This window comes from Schistocerca serialis, chromosome 5, assembly GCF_023864345.2.
Source record: "Schistocerca serialis cubense isolate TAMUIC-IGC-003099 chromosome 5, iqSchSeri2.2, whole genome shotgun sequence".
Taxonomy (NCBI): Eukaryota; Metazoa; Arthropoda; class Insecta; order Orthoptera; family Acrididae; genus Schistocerca; species Schistocerca serialis.
The window spans coordinates 549,931,104-549,949,661 of record NC_064642.1 but is presented as its reverse complement, the minus strand read 5'-3'; the positions used below and the strand labels follow the sequence as shown (position 1 = coordinate 549,949,661).

At 37.6% G+C, this 18,558-nt stretch overlaps 1 protein-coding gene across 2 annotated transcripts in view; it reads left to right on the top strand.

Annotated features, from left to right (window-relative positions):
* The window catches only part of LOC126481431 (uncharacterized), a 58,124-nt gene extending 40,852 nt beyond the window's left edge, over positions 1–17,272 (top strand). For both annotated transcript variants that reach the window (XM_050105180.1, XM_050105179.1), the window contains exon 4: positions 17,099–17,272. In XM_050105180.1, coding sequence (XP_049961137.1) covers positions 17,099–17,131 — 33 coding nt within the window. In that variant the 3' untranslated portion in view covers positions 17,132–17,272. The remainder of the gene's footprint in view (positions 1–17,098) is intronic.
* Positions 17,273–18,558: the final 1,286 nt, after the last annotated feature.

The window sequence follows — 18,558 nt, the reverse complement described above, 5'->3', positions numbered from 1 at the left end:
TGTGATTGTTTAGGCATCTTCAGTCTGCAAAATATGTTGTACTCTGTTTACTTAACACAACGATGTTAATGTACAGCTTGTCCACACTAACATGATGATTTTACTGATGCTGCCAAAAGCAGAGAAAATTGTCACTGTTTGAAAGATATTCATATGTCTCAGAGTGCTACCAACATTACACTTCCCCTAGACACAAAGTAGTACTGTAGGTATTGTTATGGGTAATGTTGCCAGTCCTGTGGGAAACAGCTGACACTGCCTTCTCCTCACCACTTCTCTCCCCTCAGTCATCCTAATGTGGGGGTAATGCATTCCACCTACTGTTCTCAATAGCCACCACATGAATTGTCAACTTATCGTGGACAAGCTGTACATCGTTGTGCCACAACGAAAGGTACGTGTCATTTAAGGAGAGTCTGCCATGGTTAGAATTACAGAGCCACAGTGTGTGTGTGTGTGTGGGGGGGGGGGGGGGGGGGGGGGGGGGGGGGGGGGGGGGGGGGGGGGGGGGGGGGGTTTGAGCGTCACTTTCTGAACAGCCAATTTTTATGTGTTGGAATGTGATCACTGTTTATGAATGTGGTATCTTATATTGTGGAACTAAAACCTACACTGAAACTAAGGGAAAAAATTACATACCCTGATTTATTTACAATGTCCAAGTTTATTTTCATGGGACTTTTAACTCAGTATCTCACAGAGCAAAAAAGAGAAATAATTAAAAGTGTGTGGTATCCACATGAGTCCTAAAAGGAGTTTGTTAAACTTTGGTTACACGATAAATCAGTCAAATCTGAAGGCCTTAAATTCAACTAAATACCTAGGAACTACAATTATGAACAACTTAAATTGGAAATAATACATAGAAATGTTGTGGGAAGGTTGTAATCTCCCCCCCCCCCCCCCCCCCCCCCTCCTTTCTACTTCCATCTATTGTCCATATTAAGCGATGAGGGGAGCAAAGATGACAATAAACTTTCTAGTTTACTTAGCTTGTCATGTTGAGGTGACTCCATTTGTTCTTGTCTCGGGGTCTGATTCTTGAAGCTAAAAAATCTCACGTAAGGTCCTCATAGTTGGTTTGAACTAAATAAATCAGAAGATTGTTGTCGCAGCATTTTTTTTTTTTTTCATGTAAATATATTATTTCACATATTAGTATATCATACAGTATTTTGATTTTTCACATTAACGAAGCTAAAATTACATTGTTCGCACAAAAATACGTCCAATCGCATCAGAGGCATGCTTACGACTCTCACACTCTGCAGAAATAAGAATATTCCAAAGGGTTTACAAACTTTTTTAACAAATAAATTTCTACTAAGTTCCCTAAAACTATTAATTTTGATTATTATTTCATAAATGAATCCAGAAATAAATATAGTAAACAGTACAGGATTGTTTAATTAATAATAGAAATTTTAAGTGTGCCAGTAATTCATAATTCTAAATGTTACTAAAAAAATAATTTTAACTGCACATTTAGAACTAGTACTTATTGATTATAACATCGGGACTAAAATATTTTATAAAGTAATTCCTTTTCATAAATTTTAGCCTGAAATATAACATACTGTGTATAAAATTATATGAAAGTTTTCAGAAAAGGAACTGAATAATATTGACTTGCCCAAAATTCAAAAAATAATACTGTTATTGACAACTACTGTTGAGGAAAAGTAACGCTAAAGGAAAATGTCCCATTATAAGGTGAACGAAAGACTGCATTTTATTGGCAGAATGCTTGGAAGATGCAACATATCTACTACTAAGGGGACTGCCTACACTATGCTTGGCCGTCCTCTTTCGAAGTACTGCTGTGCGGTATGGGATCCTTATCTGATATAGTTAAAGGAGTACTTTGAGAAGGGCAGCATATTTTGTATTATTGAGAGAAGGGGAGAGAGTTTCATGGACGTGATACAGGATTTGATGTGGACATCATTTACACGTAGGCAATTCTGATTACAGCGTTATCTTCTCACTAAATTTAAATCACCAACTTTTTACTCCAAATGCAGAAATATTTTCATGATGCTAGCTGATATAGGGAAAAATGATCATCGTAATAAAATAAAGGAAATGAGACCTCGTACGGAAAGATAAAGGTGTTTGTTTGTTCCACACTTTGTTCGAGAGTGGAATAATAGAGAATTATTGTGAAAGTGGTTCGATGAACCCTCTGCCAGGTACTTAAGTGTGATTTACAGAGGATCTGTGTAGATGTATGCATACTGTACCAGAGATGCAAGTTGATCACTGAACACAATCATCTTTTTTACCTTTAATTTTGATATGTGCACATAAAATACTAATGGCAAGGAAAAAGATGAAGAGAGAGGAAATAGGTAAAAATATTGCATATAATAACAGAAAGGAAATTTGGAAAAGGCAGAATGTATCCCTTTTATTGACTGATAGGTAACAAAGAACACCGAGGAAAAGAGGAAGATAGATAAATGTGCATTAAGATCAGGCAGATGGCTTGAAACTTCATGACAAAATAAAATTGTGTCCCAGGACATAAATGTGCAGGTTTGATTGGCACATAATTTTAACCTGCAGGATGTTTCATTGTAACATTAAGGGTGTTGCAAAGTGACAATGAAGTAACCTTAGCTGAGGGGTGTGACTGCTGGACTCTAAACTCACACATTGCAATAACAACTGTTTGTTTATTAACCTTGAACTAAACTCAGTACAGCTTCAGAGGACAGCATTCCACACTTTACTACAACTGCATAAAAAGCCCTACTTGATGCTGTGTAATGGGTGCCCACTATGGCAAGGATCATGATCATTGGAAGTGGTAATGAGCCAGGAGGTACCATGGATGATCAGTGACACTGCACCATGAGACTTTGAGCTTGTGGGCCATCAAGACACAAGTCCAGGTGCGGGAGCAGCTGATGATCCTACAAAGATGTGAGGTGGTGCTGTCTGTCGTGCAGAAGCAGCGGCAGGCATTGTTGCCCGAAGTGTAGACTCACAGCAGTTGACGGTTGGTCTGGAGTGGAACTGGCTGTCAAGGGGCTCAATGGTGACCTAAGTACCCATTGTGGAGGAATACAGGAGCAGTGTCACATGTACACATGACTGTGTGGATGCACATGCCTATGACTGCAGCTGTGATTACCATGATCTGCACACCACATATTCGTGCAGCTGGCATCCCCAGATGCTGGGGCAGCAGCAGGAGGCTTGGTAATAAACAGCCTATGAAATCTTATGTTAACAAAAACAGCCACCCAGGGTAAAGTAGGAACCGTGTCTGGCTCAGGGACTACATCCATCAATGTGGTGGTCAAATACTTAGGGGCCTGGCCTTGGACTTCATACACTCTGACCCTAATTGGAGTGATCTACGTGAAACAAATATCATAGTTATTAATGTTCTGTTGCATAGAGTGCTCACCAACAGGATGGGTGTGGCTGATTATTTGTGTATGTACACTGACTGGTACTCTGATTTAAAACTTGTGTATATCGTGATCATGCCTCCTGAAATACCACTCCCTGCCTCCCTCCCCCCCCCCCCCCCCACAATGATGCTATAACCCTATACCCCTATGCAAACAATGGCAAAATTTACATAAAAATGTGAAAAACAATTGAATTGATTGCTGTCCTGAATGTTTTAAACATTATGAATGACAACACACCAAACTTTTGTAATATTTTACAACAGTTATTATTTTCTTCTATGAACCAGTTTTTTACTGTTATACCATCATCATATACAAAGATAAATATCTGTGTGTGTGAAATTTTTGTAGGATCAAAGATTTTGAACTAGTACATGTGCAGGGTATCACAGTTTGTTTCCAAAGATGGCAGTTGTTAATGTTTGATTTAGGACTAAGGCAAGAGGAATTATTACATTGAAAATTGCATGAAAAACTATTGAATGTAGATAAAATAGATTACACATTAAATAATGAAATATGTAACAAAATGCACCTTACTAACTATATCCTGACTCACAACTCCTTTGAAGGAAAGGTATACAAACAGATCCACAGCAAAGCCATGGGCCATCTAGAGGAAACCTTCCTAGCTTCCCGAAGCTCCCAACTGCTAGTTTAGTTCAGGTACATCGATGATGTCATCATGACCTGGGCTCACGGCCAAGACGCCCTATCCTCATTACTTCACAACATCAGTACCTTCCCTCCCATTCACTTCAACTGGTCATCCTCAATCAAATGTGCCATGTTCCTTTGCATTGACATCAACCTTGACCTCAACCTCTCTCATGGCTCTGTGCACACCTCTGTCCACATTAAATCCTCTAACTACCAAAAGCACCTGCATTTCGACAATTGCCATTCCTTTCACACCAAAAAATCCTTCCCATACAGCCTAGCCACCCATAGATGATGCATGTACAGTAATGAGAACTTCCTTGCCCACAAAGGCCTTCACATACAGACATTACCCCCCAAATCTAGTCCACAAAAAGATTTCCCATGCTATATCCCACACACCCCCAGTTGACCCACTACCTCAAGAATAAGGTACAAAGGTGTGCATCCCTTGTCAGCCAGTATTACCCTGGACTAGAATAACTGAACTATATTCTTCATCCTAGCTTTGATTATTTCTCATCATGCCTTGAAATGGTGGACATTCTATCCAAGATCCTTCCCCCTCTCCCACAAAGGCAGTCACCCACCCAACCTACACCATCTCTATACCACTCCCACTCCCAGGTCTTTGCCACAGGGATCATATCCTTGTGAGAGACCAAGGTACAAGACTTGCCCAATCCAGGCAGCCAGCACTTGCTGCTCCAGTCCTACTCCACCAGAGGCTGGGACATCTCTGAAAGCAGCCAGCTATGTCATTTACCAACACTGCCACAAACACTGCAGTTTTTTGCATCGGCATGACTACTCAACCAGATGTCCACCGGACAAATGTGCACTGCCAAATCGTTGTCAAGGACTAAGTTGACTACCTGGTGGCACGGCATGCACCTGGGCATAACATACTCAGTTTCAGTAGTGGCTTCACAACCCTGGCCATCTGGATCTTCCCTCCACCACCAGTTTCTCTGAACTACACAAATGGGAGCTATCCTTGCAACACATCCTTTGCTCCCGTAATCATTCTGACCTCAGTCTCTGGTAAACCATACCCTCCAACCAACAGGTTCCCCTTCCTCCATCCTCTCACCCCTCCCAGTTCACATCCGCACATCAACTCCAGCATGTGCCGCATCGCACTGGCTCCGGAAACCGTGCATCACGTGCTTGGCCCACGTACCTGCCACTCATCCCTCCCACATTCCTAGCCGACAAACTGCCTTTCACCTTCAGGGCTGCTAGCTGCCCATCCTGAATCCCTCTCGCTCTACTCACCCCACCTGACTTAACACCAACTATCAGCAAAATGCAGCACTGACACTGCTCACTCAGCCAACATAGTATAGAGGTGTGTGTGTGTGTGTGTGTGTGTGTGTGTGTGTGTGTGTGTGTGTGTGTGTGTGTTCCATGCTTGCTGACATGTTGCATATAACATTTATCATGAATATGGTCCTTCTATATCTACATGCTGCAAACCACTGTGGAGTACATGACAGAGGGTACATCCCAAATTTCCAGTGAGAGGCAGTACTGTTGTAAGAAATATAAAGTAACCCAAGAATTCGCATTTTATTCAAAAGCCTACAAAAGAATCTGTAGTAGAGTAGTCAAAGAGGCAAAAATTATGTGGAATGACAATTTGCTCATCTAACAAAGTGAGATCCACACAGAGAGTTATAAAGAAAGAAACTTGTGGTTCAGCGCCAAAGAAAAAGAATGTATCATTAACACTAGAAGGCTCAAAAGCCACAGACCCAAATTCAGTTGTGGGAAAATTCAGTGAATACTTCACTTCACTAGCTGAAGACCTCATTCAAGTACACTGTCAAGGACCAGTCCCAAGTTTCTCCAGCAAGTCAGTGATCTCAACTGCTTCTATGTATGTTTATGAAACAAACCCCAATGAAATTATAAGTAAAATTAAATCATTAAGCAATAAAATGTCAAGTGGTCTTGATAAAGTACCTAATTTCATATTAAAAGCATGTGCTCACCACGTAGCAAACCCCATGGAAAAAATTTTCAACCTCTCTTTAAAAAATGGTGTATTTCCAGATATTTTTAAAATAGCAAAAGCTTCACTACTGCTGAAAAAGGTTCTTCTGAAAAAATATGAAACTACCAATCCGTGTCACAGTTAAGTTCCTTCTCCAAAATTCTAGAAAAACTCTTCTATGAAAGGCTTTTGAGTTTCATAAATAAATATGCACCTCTTCAGTACAACAACATGGTTTTAGAAAGTCTAAATCTACGCAGACAGCAATTTTCGAATTCTTAGACTGCATTTTAAAATCCCTTGATCAACATAAATTAGCTGCAGGTATTTTTCTAGATCTATCAAAAGCCTTTGACGTCCTTGACCATAACATTCTGCTCGAAAAATTAGAAAGACGAGGAGTAAGAGGTGTAGCACATAGCTGGTTGTGTTCATACCTAAAAAACTGCAGGCAGAAAGTATCACTTCAGTTGAATTCAACAAAATGAATAAAACAAGAAACAACTCCTTCCTTTCTAGCAAATTACCAGTAAAAAATGGTGTACCACAGGGCTCAATCTTAGTTCCACTACTCTTCTTGATTTATGTGGACAATTTAGTTGAATATATGATTCCCACAAAAACTATCCTGTTTGCCAATGACACCAGCATATTGCTCACTGTACCCAGTCCAGAAACTTTCCAGTCCACAGCAGAAAGTTCTATGAAAAGACTTTCTGATTGGTTCACAAAAAAACAAACTCGTTATAAATACTGCAAAAACTGAGTGTGTCGATTTTCATTTAATTCCTCCAAATAATCAAATGTCTATTCAAGCACAATTAAAAAATGATCCCCAGAAAATGTGTCACAAAATGTTTGGGTCTATGGGTTCAGCAAGACTTAAAATGGGACACACATATAAATAACTTGTCTAGAAAACTATTATCTGTGTGCTATGGCCTAAGAAGTTTAAAGGGTACAACAAACAAAACAACAGTACTGCAGGCATACTATGCACAGTTCCACTCACTCGTCCGATATGGGATCATTTTCTGAGGATACTCAACTCACATTGTAAAGGTTTTTAGAATGCAAAAGAGAGCTCTAAGAATAATTTGTGGCCTTAAAAAGATGGAGTCCAGTAAATCACATTTTACTGAGCTTGGTGTTCTAAATGTTCCAAGTTTTTTCATTTATAAAACTATCTTGTTCATTAGGGACTACCTCCTGAAAACACAAATTGCTACAGAACAAAAATGTACACAAATAGAGTACCAGAGGGAAATCAGATATACATCAAAAATATCACAGAACAACCACCTGTCAGAGTAGCATAATTAACATTGGTGTAATACTACACAATAAGATACCATAGGAAATAAAAAATGCTACTCGTCCAATATTTAAAGCTAAACTAAAGGCATTTCTAATAAAGCACCGTTTCTATTCTGTCAGAGTATTTCTGAATACGTAACAAAATTAATTGTAATAGGTACCTATTTTTTAATTTGCCTACTATTTTGCTAATACAATGTATTATTGTAACTTATCTTTGACCTGTCCAATATCGATTGTACAATTTGTGCTGTATGATAAAATTGGGCCAATAAAAAACCAGTTCTTAGGGTTTCTTCCTGTTCAGTGTGTTTGTGTGTGTGTGTGTGTGTGTGTGTGTGTGTGTGTGTGTGTGTGTGTGTGTTCTATGCTTGCTGACATGTTGCATATAACATTTATCATGAATATGTTCCTTCTACATATATACTCTGCAAACCACTGTGGAGTGCATGGCAGAGGGTACATCCCACTGTACCAGTTCTTAGGGTTTCTTCCTGCTCAATTCATGTATGGAGTGGGGGAAGAATGATTGTTTGAGTACCTCTGTGCATGCAATAATTATTATAATCTTATGCTCGCAATCCCTATATGAGTGATATGTATGGGATTGTAGCATATTCCTAGAGTCGTCATTTAAAGCCAGTTCTTAATACTTTCTTGGGGTAGGATTTATGTCTATCTTCGAGAGTCTTCCAGTTCAGTTCCTTCAGTATCTGTACTCTTCCATGGATTAAACAAGCTTGTGACCATTCATGTACACATTTGATACCCTCAGTTAGGCCTATCTGGTACCGGTCCCACACACTTGAGCAGTATTTAGAACTAATCAAACAAGTGATTTGTAAGCAATCTCCTTTGTAGCCTGATTGCACTTCTCCAGTATTCTACCAATATACTGAATTCTGCGACCTGCTTTACCCACGACTGCTGCAAAAAGTCTGGGGTTACTATTAATATTGTCTGCAAGATCATTAATATACAACATGAACAACAAGTGTCCCAACACAATTCCCCAGAGCACATCTTAAGTTACTTCTACATCTTCCAATGTCCCTCCATCCAAGATAATGTGCAGCATCTTCCCTGGCAAAAAGTCCTCAATCCAGTCACAAATTTCACTTGATACCACATACGATCATACTTTTGACAGTAATCATAGGTGTGGTACTGAGTCAAATGCTTTTCAGAAATCGACTGCCTTGATCCAAAGCTTCAGTGTGTCATGTGAGAAGAGTGAGAGTTGGGTTTAATGCGATTGATGTTTTTGGAATCTGTGCTGGTTGGCATTGAGGTCATTATGTTTGAGCTTAGAATATGTTCTAAGATTCTACAACAAATCAGTGTTAAGGATATTGGATAGTAGTTTTGTGGATCACTTCTACTACCTTTCTTGTGGTTTTTTTCCCCCAAGAACTGGGCATAGTTTTTTGTTTGAGGGGTCTATGATAGTTTATAGTTAGAAGAGGGGCTAACTCAGCTTCAAATTTGGTGCAGAATCTGACAAGGACTCCATCAGGCTCTGGAGCTTTCTTCTGTTTTGATAATTTCAGCTATTTCTCAGCACCACTGACACTAATACTTATCTCAGTCATTTGTTCGGGGATTGAATTTGGGCAGTTCTCCTGGGTTTTCCTACCTAGAGAGCATTTGAAAATGGAGTTCCAGCTTTTGCTTTGCTACCCACAATTTCAGTTCCTGTTTCATTCGCTAGGGACTGGACACTAACTTTGGTGCCCTTACGTACATTTCTTTGGGGTTTCTGAAAGATTGCTTGACAGTAGTCTGCTACAGTAGTCACTGAAGGCATCAAGTATTGCTCTCTTGACAGCCAAATGCGTTTCATTCAGCTTCTCTCTATCTATAGCTCTATGCTTCATTTTACATCTATTATGCTGTAATCTCAGGTTCTTTAGAAGTTTCTTTATAGTGCACATGCAGGTTCCCTTCCATTATGAACTGATCTACTGATTACATATCTATCCAGTGCATGGTCAATATTCTTTTAAACTTGAACCATAGTTCCTCTGTATGCTCCTGCCCTGTGCTGAAAGTGTTCCTCATTGTTACTGAACATATGTACACAATGTTTATAAATGAATATTAGGGTTTTAACAGTTTATAATTTTATTGCATTAAACTTACTAAACTTAAAATAAATGATAGGTAAAATGAAAGAGCAACTCAAACAGTTTTACCAAGAACCTTATAAATGTTCAATGTGAGCACCATTTGTCACACGTCACACATCAGATCTATAGCTGAGTTCATCCCAAATGTTGATAAGTGTGTCTTCAGTGGTTGTAGCAACAGCTGCTTCAATCCGGTTTCTCAATTCAGGGAGGTCTGCTGGCAGCAGAGGCAAGTACACACGATCCTTGATGAAGCCCCAAAGGAAAAAATCGCATGGCTTTAGGTCGGGTGAATGTGGAGGCCACGCAAGTAGAGCCAATTGCTAATGTAATGACAAGTAAAATATTTAAAAAGATTGTTGAGATTGTTCACTGTAATAACAACAAAACTGCAAAGCCAAGAAATCATCCAGAATATGATAAAATGCATAAATTATGGCCATTGATTGAAAAGCTTTTGCAGAGGTGTAAGAATAATTATGAGCCCTCATCATTTATGTCAGTGGATGAATCGATGATTCCTTTCAAAGGACGATCATATATGAAACAGTATATGCCAATGAAGCCCGTGAAACGAGGCTACAAAGTGTGGTGTTTGTCAGATTCACTCACTGGTTGTACAATGAACTTTGATGTTTACGCAGGCAAGTGTAAGGCAGATAGTGACTTGACATTGGTCAAAAGAGTTGTAGTAGATCTAACAAAGGAAATACATAATAAAAATAATGTAGTTGCCTTTGATAGATTCTTCACCACCATGAAATTGATGTCAGCACTTTTGAAGAAGGGTGTGTATGAATGTGGAACAGTGAAGACCAACAGGAAAGATTTACCAAAATTTATGAAGGAAAATGTAAAATTGGAACGAGGAGAATTCCAGTTTGAAACAAAAGGAGCCATTTCTGCAGTAAAATGGATGGATAACCATCCAGTCACTTTCGTGTCCTCAGTTCATGACACAAGGGAAACAGCCACAGTGAAGAGGTAGAACAAGGGTGATACTAGTACAGAGATTTCTTGTCCTGAAGTTGTGGCAGAATACAACAAAATGATGGGTGGTGTCGATAAGTTTGATCAATTACGAGAAAGGTTTGCTATTGGCAGATGTGCTGTAAAATGGTCGCACAGAATATTTTATTTCCTGGTGAACGTTATTATAGTGAACAGTTTTATCCTGTGGAAAATAAGTAAAAGAGAAAGTGGACAGCATGATCAGCTCACATACAGGATCCATCTAGCCAGACAATTGATCGCTGGCTTCTCATCCCGAAAAACGCATGGACAAAAACCTGTCTTTCTGGCAAAAAGGGGTAAAGTACCTGAAGATGTTTGTCATGTGGCTGCAGGGGAGCATCAACCCATTTTAGGAGAAACCTATGGGAGGTGCTATCATTGTAGTACCAAAGCTGCAGAAAAGCGCACTCATTGTGTTTATACATATTGTCAAATACCACTTTGCATAGACCCATGTTTCAGAAAATTTCATGGCAAGTAATTGTGAACAGTCATTCTAACAAAAGAAGTAAATTGATCACATAAATATGACATATATTGAAAAAGTTGGTTTTGTCATTTAACTCCAAGGAAGGGCAGTGGGAAGAATACTTTCCACCTTGTTGTGTGACCTCACTTTCGCAGTTGGAGCAAATTTGATATTCTTTATGATAAATATACCTCCTGTTAACTACTATCTGCTTTCCATTCATTAAAAAAAATTGCTCAATAATTTTGCCCACGAAAGGGCTAATTGTTGGATGCTTACAGTATGATTGGGGAACTTACACATAAGTGAACTTTGGTTTCCTCTGAAGTTTTTGGTTATGTCAAGAGATGAGTCTGGTGGGTGATAGAAGGCTCCAGTTATCATTTTATGCCTGCCCCTGACACTTAGTATTGCCCAAACAATATCACATGCAGCTTCAATTCCTATCTCTGTGGATCTGAGTTTCTTGTCTACTGTGGCAAATACACCACACCCATTTCCCATTTGCCCATCCTTTGGATATACACTTAAATTTTCCCCAAAAATCTCACTGTTGTCAATTGCAGGTTTCAACCAGCATTATGTGAATTTCACTGCTTTTCACGAGTGCTTCAAACTCTGAACTTTGTCGTAAGTAAGTAACTTTCTGTAATGTGATATCTGGAAATTGCTGACCTTGTAGGTGAATCACATAACTTTCTTTTAACAATATTATGAAAAGGATCATTTTCACTCACCATATAATGGAGACACTGAGTCACAGATAGGAGGAACAACAAAAAACTGTCATAAAATGACCTTTCAACTAAAGGCCTTGTTGGCTGAAAGCTCATTTTCTTGTGCCTATCTGCGATTCAGCATCTGCGCTGTATGGTGAGTAGCAACAATCCTTCCTGGATTTTCCACGGTTTTCTTTCAAATACATATGTGGTTTATATTACTTGTAGTACTTCCTTTCAATATGGCCCTTTTTGCATATTTTTACTAGTTCTGATAGGCAGGTGCTTGTGAAAGTTGTTGAGAATGTGGTTAATTGTTTGCTTTGAGTCAGTTGCAAAGAAATAGTTCTTCCAAAAGTTTAGTATTAAACTTTTTTGTGGATGTGCTTTTAAAGAGAATATTCTAATTATTTCTAGATAAAACATAATGTTTCTCATAATCTGCAATGATCTGTTGTGTGAATAAAACATAATGTGAACTGAGTGGATAGCCATAGTCTTGCTGGCACATAAGGTGGCAACAGTGTGCCAGCTGAACTGTTAATTGTGTGGTAGGGGAAGCTGACTTGCTGTAGGAATTACTGGAGTGATACAATCACCTCCCCTCTTGCAATCTAATTTTCAAAAGTTCCAATTTACTTGCATCACACAGTAGTATTAAAAGTAAATGGAAATAGTGTCCATTTTTGTTTGATACAAACATTACAGTTACAAAATGTGAAGCGCTTAAAAAATTGCACTTTTGCAAACAGTCCAATTTTTGTCAAAGAAGTATAATCTAAAATATTGATTGATGTAATACAGTGAAACTATTTCTGTCTTTAGGCAAGCTCCCAAAATCTAGGAAATAGTATATGAAATGGGGCAAATAAAAATAGTGAGAAATTAATCTTGTTTAATTAAGAACTACATAGTTACAGTAAGAAAACAATTGACAAAAAAGATGTCATTGTCCAATCTCAGATCTGAATCTAGGCAAATCTGCTTCTTTTTCATGCATCTTTATCATATGCCAGCTTCAATGCATTGTTAATGCTGACACTTCTCTGTGTCTAACTATTTCCTTCATTTCATTGCCACCAGTGAATTGATTATAACAATTATACTATTGTGTTTTGAGGTTATGTATCTAAACCCTTAATTTTTGCTTGTGATCTCTACCTCAAAAATGCTTTTCTTAAGAAATGATTATATAAAGTTAATTGTACAGTGAGGGTTTACCTTCATTCTCTGATATTATGTGTAGCACCCCAAATATGATAAATTTCTTAAAGGATTTGCTCATTAGATTTTTTTCTGCTCTGAATTTTTATGTTCAGCATCTGAAGATCTACATCTTTATTGTTTCTAATTTCTTTCTATCTTATTTCTTAAAGTTTTCATGGTGGGTACACTGTTCCATCATCTGTCAAGTGTTCATCCCATTTCTTCATCCACTATTTCGGCTGATAACCTTACTGTCCTGGATGCACACCCAGAAGATGAGTCCCACATTTATAATGTAAAACACTTTTGAGAGATTTCTATCTTTTATGCACACTGGACTGAAAATAATTTACTAACAAACAGTTGCTTTGTGGTACAAGACTGCTCATAATATCTATTGCATTGATTTTATGCTTAGTAATTGGATTTCCTTAACAGGAGAATTCATTTACATGATTTAGAGTAATGTTTCCATTTTTTATATTGGTTTTAATGTCTCTCTTAATTTTGAGTAAGACTGTGGTTTTACCTTTTTATGTATCTTTAACTTAAGTTTGCTTTCCAGAAGCTTCTAAGATTACAATATCATTGACAAAACTATTGCAATAAATAACCACACATGCTCTGTATGTTGTGCCCCATGGTAAACACTGCAAGGAATTCTGTTGCTCTTGGCAGGGCATGAGTTTGGGGAAAGCTGGCTTCCTGAACCAAAACCTGCTGAGTGCCACCAGTTCTCCCTAACTATAAGCCCTGGGCATGCCCGAGTGTACTGATTGAATATTGTGGGTCAGGGGCATGTTGTATATGCCAGACTATGAGAAAGGTACATATCTCAATAAAAGAAACCTACCCAATGGCATATATGGCTGTTGTGAAATAGTAATTAACAGACAATGTCTGAGCCACCTACCAACCCTTAGTTTCACTGCACTTTTACAGAAATGCAAATCTTCTCATGAATCAATATTTATTTCCCAAGTTTTCCCTAGCTGCTCATAGGAACTAGGTGGCATCCATAACGAGGAAAATAGACATTAGCACCATAGGTGAGGAACTGTGTGTTAGATACATATAGTTAATAGAGAGCTCAGAAGGCTAGCTCCCCTGATCAGTTTTTGTCAAAAGTTAAAACCATAAAAGTTTCAAAAGTAGTGCATTGGAGGAAGTCTTAACAATATGTTATCAACCTCCTAAAATCGAATAAGTTGGGGAGTACCACATTGAAATGGGACTATATCACACCCTTATAACTGTTATAAAGATATGGTGATGATCTGTGATATTACGCATATTGAAATTGCAAAGCTCCAGGAGTAGTGGGCAGATGAAGGGGGTAAATAGTACTTTAGAAAAAAATTACTGGACCTACATTGAAATTAGACTCACTCATTGTGTCATATTATATTAAAGCTAAATTTGTTGGCTCAAAGTATGGCCATACTAGTATGGGAAGTAAATGCCAAGTAATGTGAGAAATGCAGCATGAGTACTAATGCTGAATGAATAACATATACTTCATCTTATGTGCTATGACTGCAGGTAAACACCATGTGTGGAGCAAGAAAGGTTCAATTTTCATGAAAGAGAAAAAAATCAGGAACTAAATACACACCACAATGCCGAGGCCTAAACTATGTACAAGTCTCCTCAGACCCATGCTTTTGCAGGAGTGCACAGGAACAGTACTGGAAAAAAGATTCATCCAAACTGATTCAAACCATGAATTTAAAAACGAATAGATGCACCTGTAGATATCAATTTGTGAAACTATCTTCTTTAGTCATTGTAGTTGCAATGACCAGTGAAGCTTAAGCACCTGAAGGAAGAAGACCATTAGAAACAAAGAAAAACACCTTTGTACTTGCACCTCTGCACCATTTTTGGGTATAAATTAGCAATGTGAACTAGCAATCTCCAGTGCTAACACTCACTGGAAGATGACTGAATGATATACTCTTTACACTTGGAAAATTTCAAGAATCACAAGGAAAAGTACAGTCACAAAGTTGATTCCATTAAATAGGAGAAAGAAATCTGCAGGGAAGCAAAAGAACTGTGTGGAAAATAAAAGCACAACAGATTACACTGTCTGTTACAAATGTTGAGATATACATAAGTGAATCCTCGAGCCCTCTTCTGACTTGGATTCTTTGACTTATACAGGAGAAAGTGGGAGACAAAAGCCTCAGACAATTATCTTCTATATTATAATGGAAAATTAATGCTAAATTACATGCAGTATTGGCAGGTTTGAGGGAGGAGTGGTTAGCAGATTCTCAACAATTGTACTATTAAATTAATGTGCTCAGACTCAGTAAGTGGATTTGGTATGAACTTAGTAGGTACACAAGTTTAGGCAACACAGCACTCCTGTATTAACCTACAGAAGTGTAGGAAGGTTATTTCGTTTTGCTGAGTACTAGGATACCTGACAATTTAGGGAAGTGACACTACAGATGAATGTATGTGACATGGAGTCACCACTAGGTTATGTATTATCGGGAGTGAGAGTACCAAGCAACATTATAACAAAGTGTATTTCATTCATGCCAGCTGATCTGGCATGAATTTAGGTGACAAGATGAAAGTAGTATGTGCTGTCACATTTTTCATAATGTGTGACCCATGTTAGATTATAACCCTCTGTACCTTTGCACTGTATCATAGTACCTATCTCAAAACTGTATGAAATTTTAGACATAAGTCTGTCAGTGGCACAAACATCAGTGTCTAAACACTTGTGAATGAGACAGGAACCAAAATAAAAAGTAGTACAACAAAAGTAGAAATGTTGAATTTGTCTGCAGATGTTTCTTCATTAAGAAAAATTAAGCAATATTGCCATCATTTAATAGCTGTACTATTAGTGTGGATGAGTGGCATAGTAAAGATGATTAAATAGTTAAAATTTAATAAGGTTCCCTGGCCTTATTGAGTCACTCTCAGATTCTATATAGAATTTGCAAGTAAGTTAGCTTCACTCTCGATTATATCATCATAATTTACTACACATCCCTTCTGCAGATGTATGCTTCCCACTTTTGAAAAGAACAAATGTCACACTCATCATAAAAAAAAAAAAAAAAAAACAGAATTGATCCGCAGAACTAATGTTCTATATCATTTCCATTTTTAGCAGAAACCGTCAACATATCCAGAGTTCAAACATTGTGATCTGCCTGGAGCAAAATAGTCTTATCATGAAAATAAGTGAGGATTCTAAAAGTATAAGTAATGAAACTCTATTCATGAGTTCTCCGGCAAAAGGTCTTATAAAGTAAAAAACACAATGTGTGTGTGTGTGTGTGTGTGTGTGTGTGTTTTCTGCTTTAAAAATGGCCTTTTGTCTGAAAGTTCAAATGTATAACAGTTCTTGTGTTGTACCTGTCGGTGACTAAACATCTCCTCTACATGGTCAGTAGCAATCTACCACTTTCACAATATTGCCATTATTCCAGCCTGGCTTTGTGAAACCTTAGACTGCAAGGTTAATGAGTCTCAATGAAAAGCACTGTGAACAAAATACTTATACAAGCCATTCTTGAATACTGCTTAAATATAGGGGACATATCAGTTAAGATTATAAAAGGAGAAGTGCATACAGAGAAGGGCAGTGAAAATGGTAACAAAAGCTTAACTTACTTTCAGGAGACAACATTCTTAGTGCTGTTGCAAGACACTATCCTGGCCTTCACACCTATTAGTTCTTTCTTAATGAAATGATACCTTTAAATATCTCTGAAGGACTTATGCAGTTGTTTCTCCTCATTTTCAAACTCCAGTGTCATTGAATTTTATGGATATTTGACCACATTCCCAGGTTGGGATGAAACTAGTTCTCTCATGGTAACTACGTGGAAGGTGACTGCTTACACATACTAATGTCACCAAGTTATCTCCTTGGCACATTGATGTTGGATATAAGTCCATGGTGTATATACATTCTCCTCTGATCATTAAAGTTTTTATATAACTTTTTATTTTCTGTAAATTTACAAATATCTGTCTAAAGTAAAGAACATTTCCTTTCCTTTTTGTTGTCCACTTACATGTGGCAAAAGCACTGAGACAAGGAAAGACTAACAAAGACCTTACCATTAACTAACGCTTCTTTTTTAAATATAATGTTAAACCGTATTCTCTTTCTTTTGCAGGTGAAAGTGTTTGCTCCAGGCAGCATTCGTTGAGCTTCTATAAGATGATGATAAAGAAGGTGTAACAGTTGTAAAGAATGATTACAAAAATAAGATAGATCTGCAGTCTATGTGACCTTGCACAATAGAGCAGTGACTGTTTTCATAGACAAATTAAAACTTAAGTTTTCTTTTCTTTTTTCTTTTCTCTTCTTTTCTTTTCAGAAGAAAAAGTTTGAGGGCACTGCATCGTTTGTTCATTACAGACGATCAGTGTAGCATAAATAATATCAAACAATAGATACAAACTTAATAAATCAGCTACATAAAAGTATGTTGTGAAAGTAGTATTCCAACAGCTATCTGAAAGTAGTAACGTTTTTAACATTATGATGATTACCATGTTGTTTGTGCTATGCTGATGGTTGAATAATATTAATATGATTCTTCTCCAGGCTGCACTGTGTTGCCAACAAATCTCAGAAAAATCATCATAATAAAGGCAAAGTACAGTAAACTGTGCATACATTGCTGCTGTGTTTACACTCAATTTTCGTAGTACTGTATAATTCAGATGGAAACAACTGCAAATATGTTGCAATCATCTGAAGGGTAGTTTATTAGTCCAACTCACATAGGTATTGTAAGGGACTTCCAGAGCTATACAGAATCTATCAAAACATGATATCCAGAGCTTTCATATAGCTTCAAAAAATTAAAATACTATTCCTGTTGATGTTTATGATGTCACGCTTAACTGCATAATTAAGAACACCACAACAACTGCTTCCTGTACTTCCAATAGCCAATTGGTTTTTTTTTCTGTTTAAAAATTGTGTGTTTACTTGTCTTGCTTTTTACACACTTTCGTACATCATTCAGTCTCATTGATTTATCTGTATTTGTCTCAAGGCTCGAGCAATGGATATTAAACCCTAATCAATCCAGCTTCCTTCCAGGCTCCAAAGCAATAAATAATGTAAGTAGTTGTCTGGCCTATCCAGCTCCCCCCAGAGTCATCTGTTCTCAGTATTACTCCTCAAGAATATATTCCAACAACGGTAGGAATGCAACTAGTGATGTGATGTATTAAACAGCATTCTAGTAAAAATCAGCTAGCACACTGCTTAACACTCATAAAGTTATATATAATGGGATTAAGTTAGATGTTAGGTTTCTTGGCTTGCAAGAAGCTTTGTTGTGGTTAAAAATTATTATTTAATATTAAAAAAAAGGTTAAGAGTTACAGAGTACAACACTGACTGAAGATTCTGTAATGAGTAGAGTCTCTCATATACTAGTAATCAATTTAAACCCATATTTTCATGTAAACATATAGTCAAACTTTAATCAAAAAAGTTAAATGGGACCATTTTTTTTAAAAAGTACCCATACATAATTGCTGAAGATAAGCCAAGGACAGTGACAATAGTGGATGTGTTTCAAGCAACCACTAAAGTGGTCATGAGGGCATCCTACCA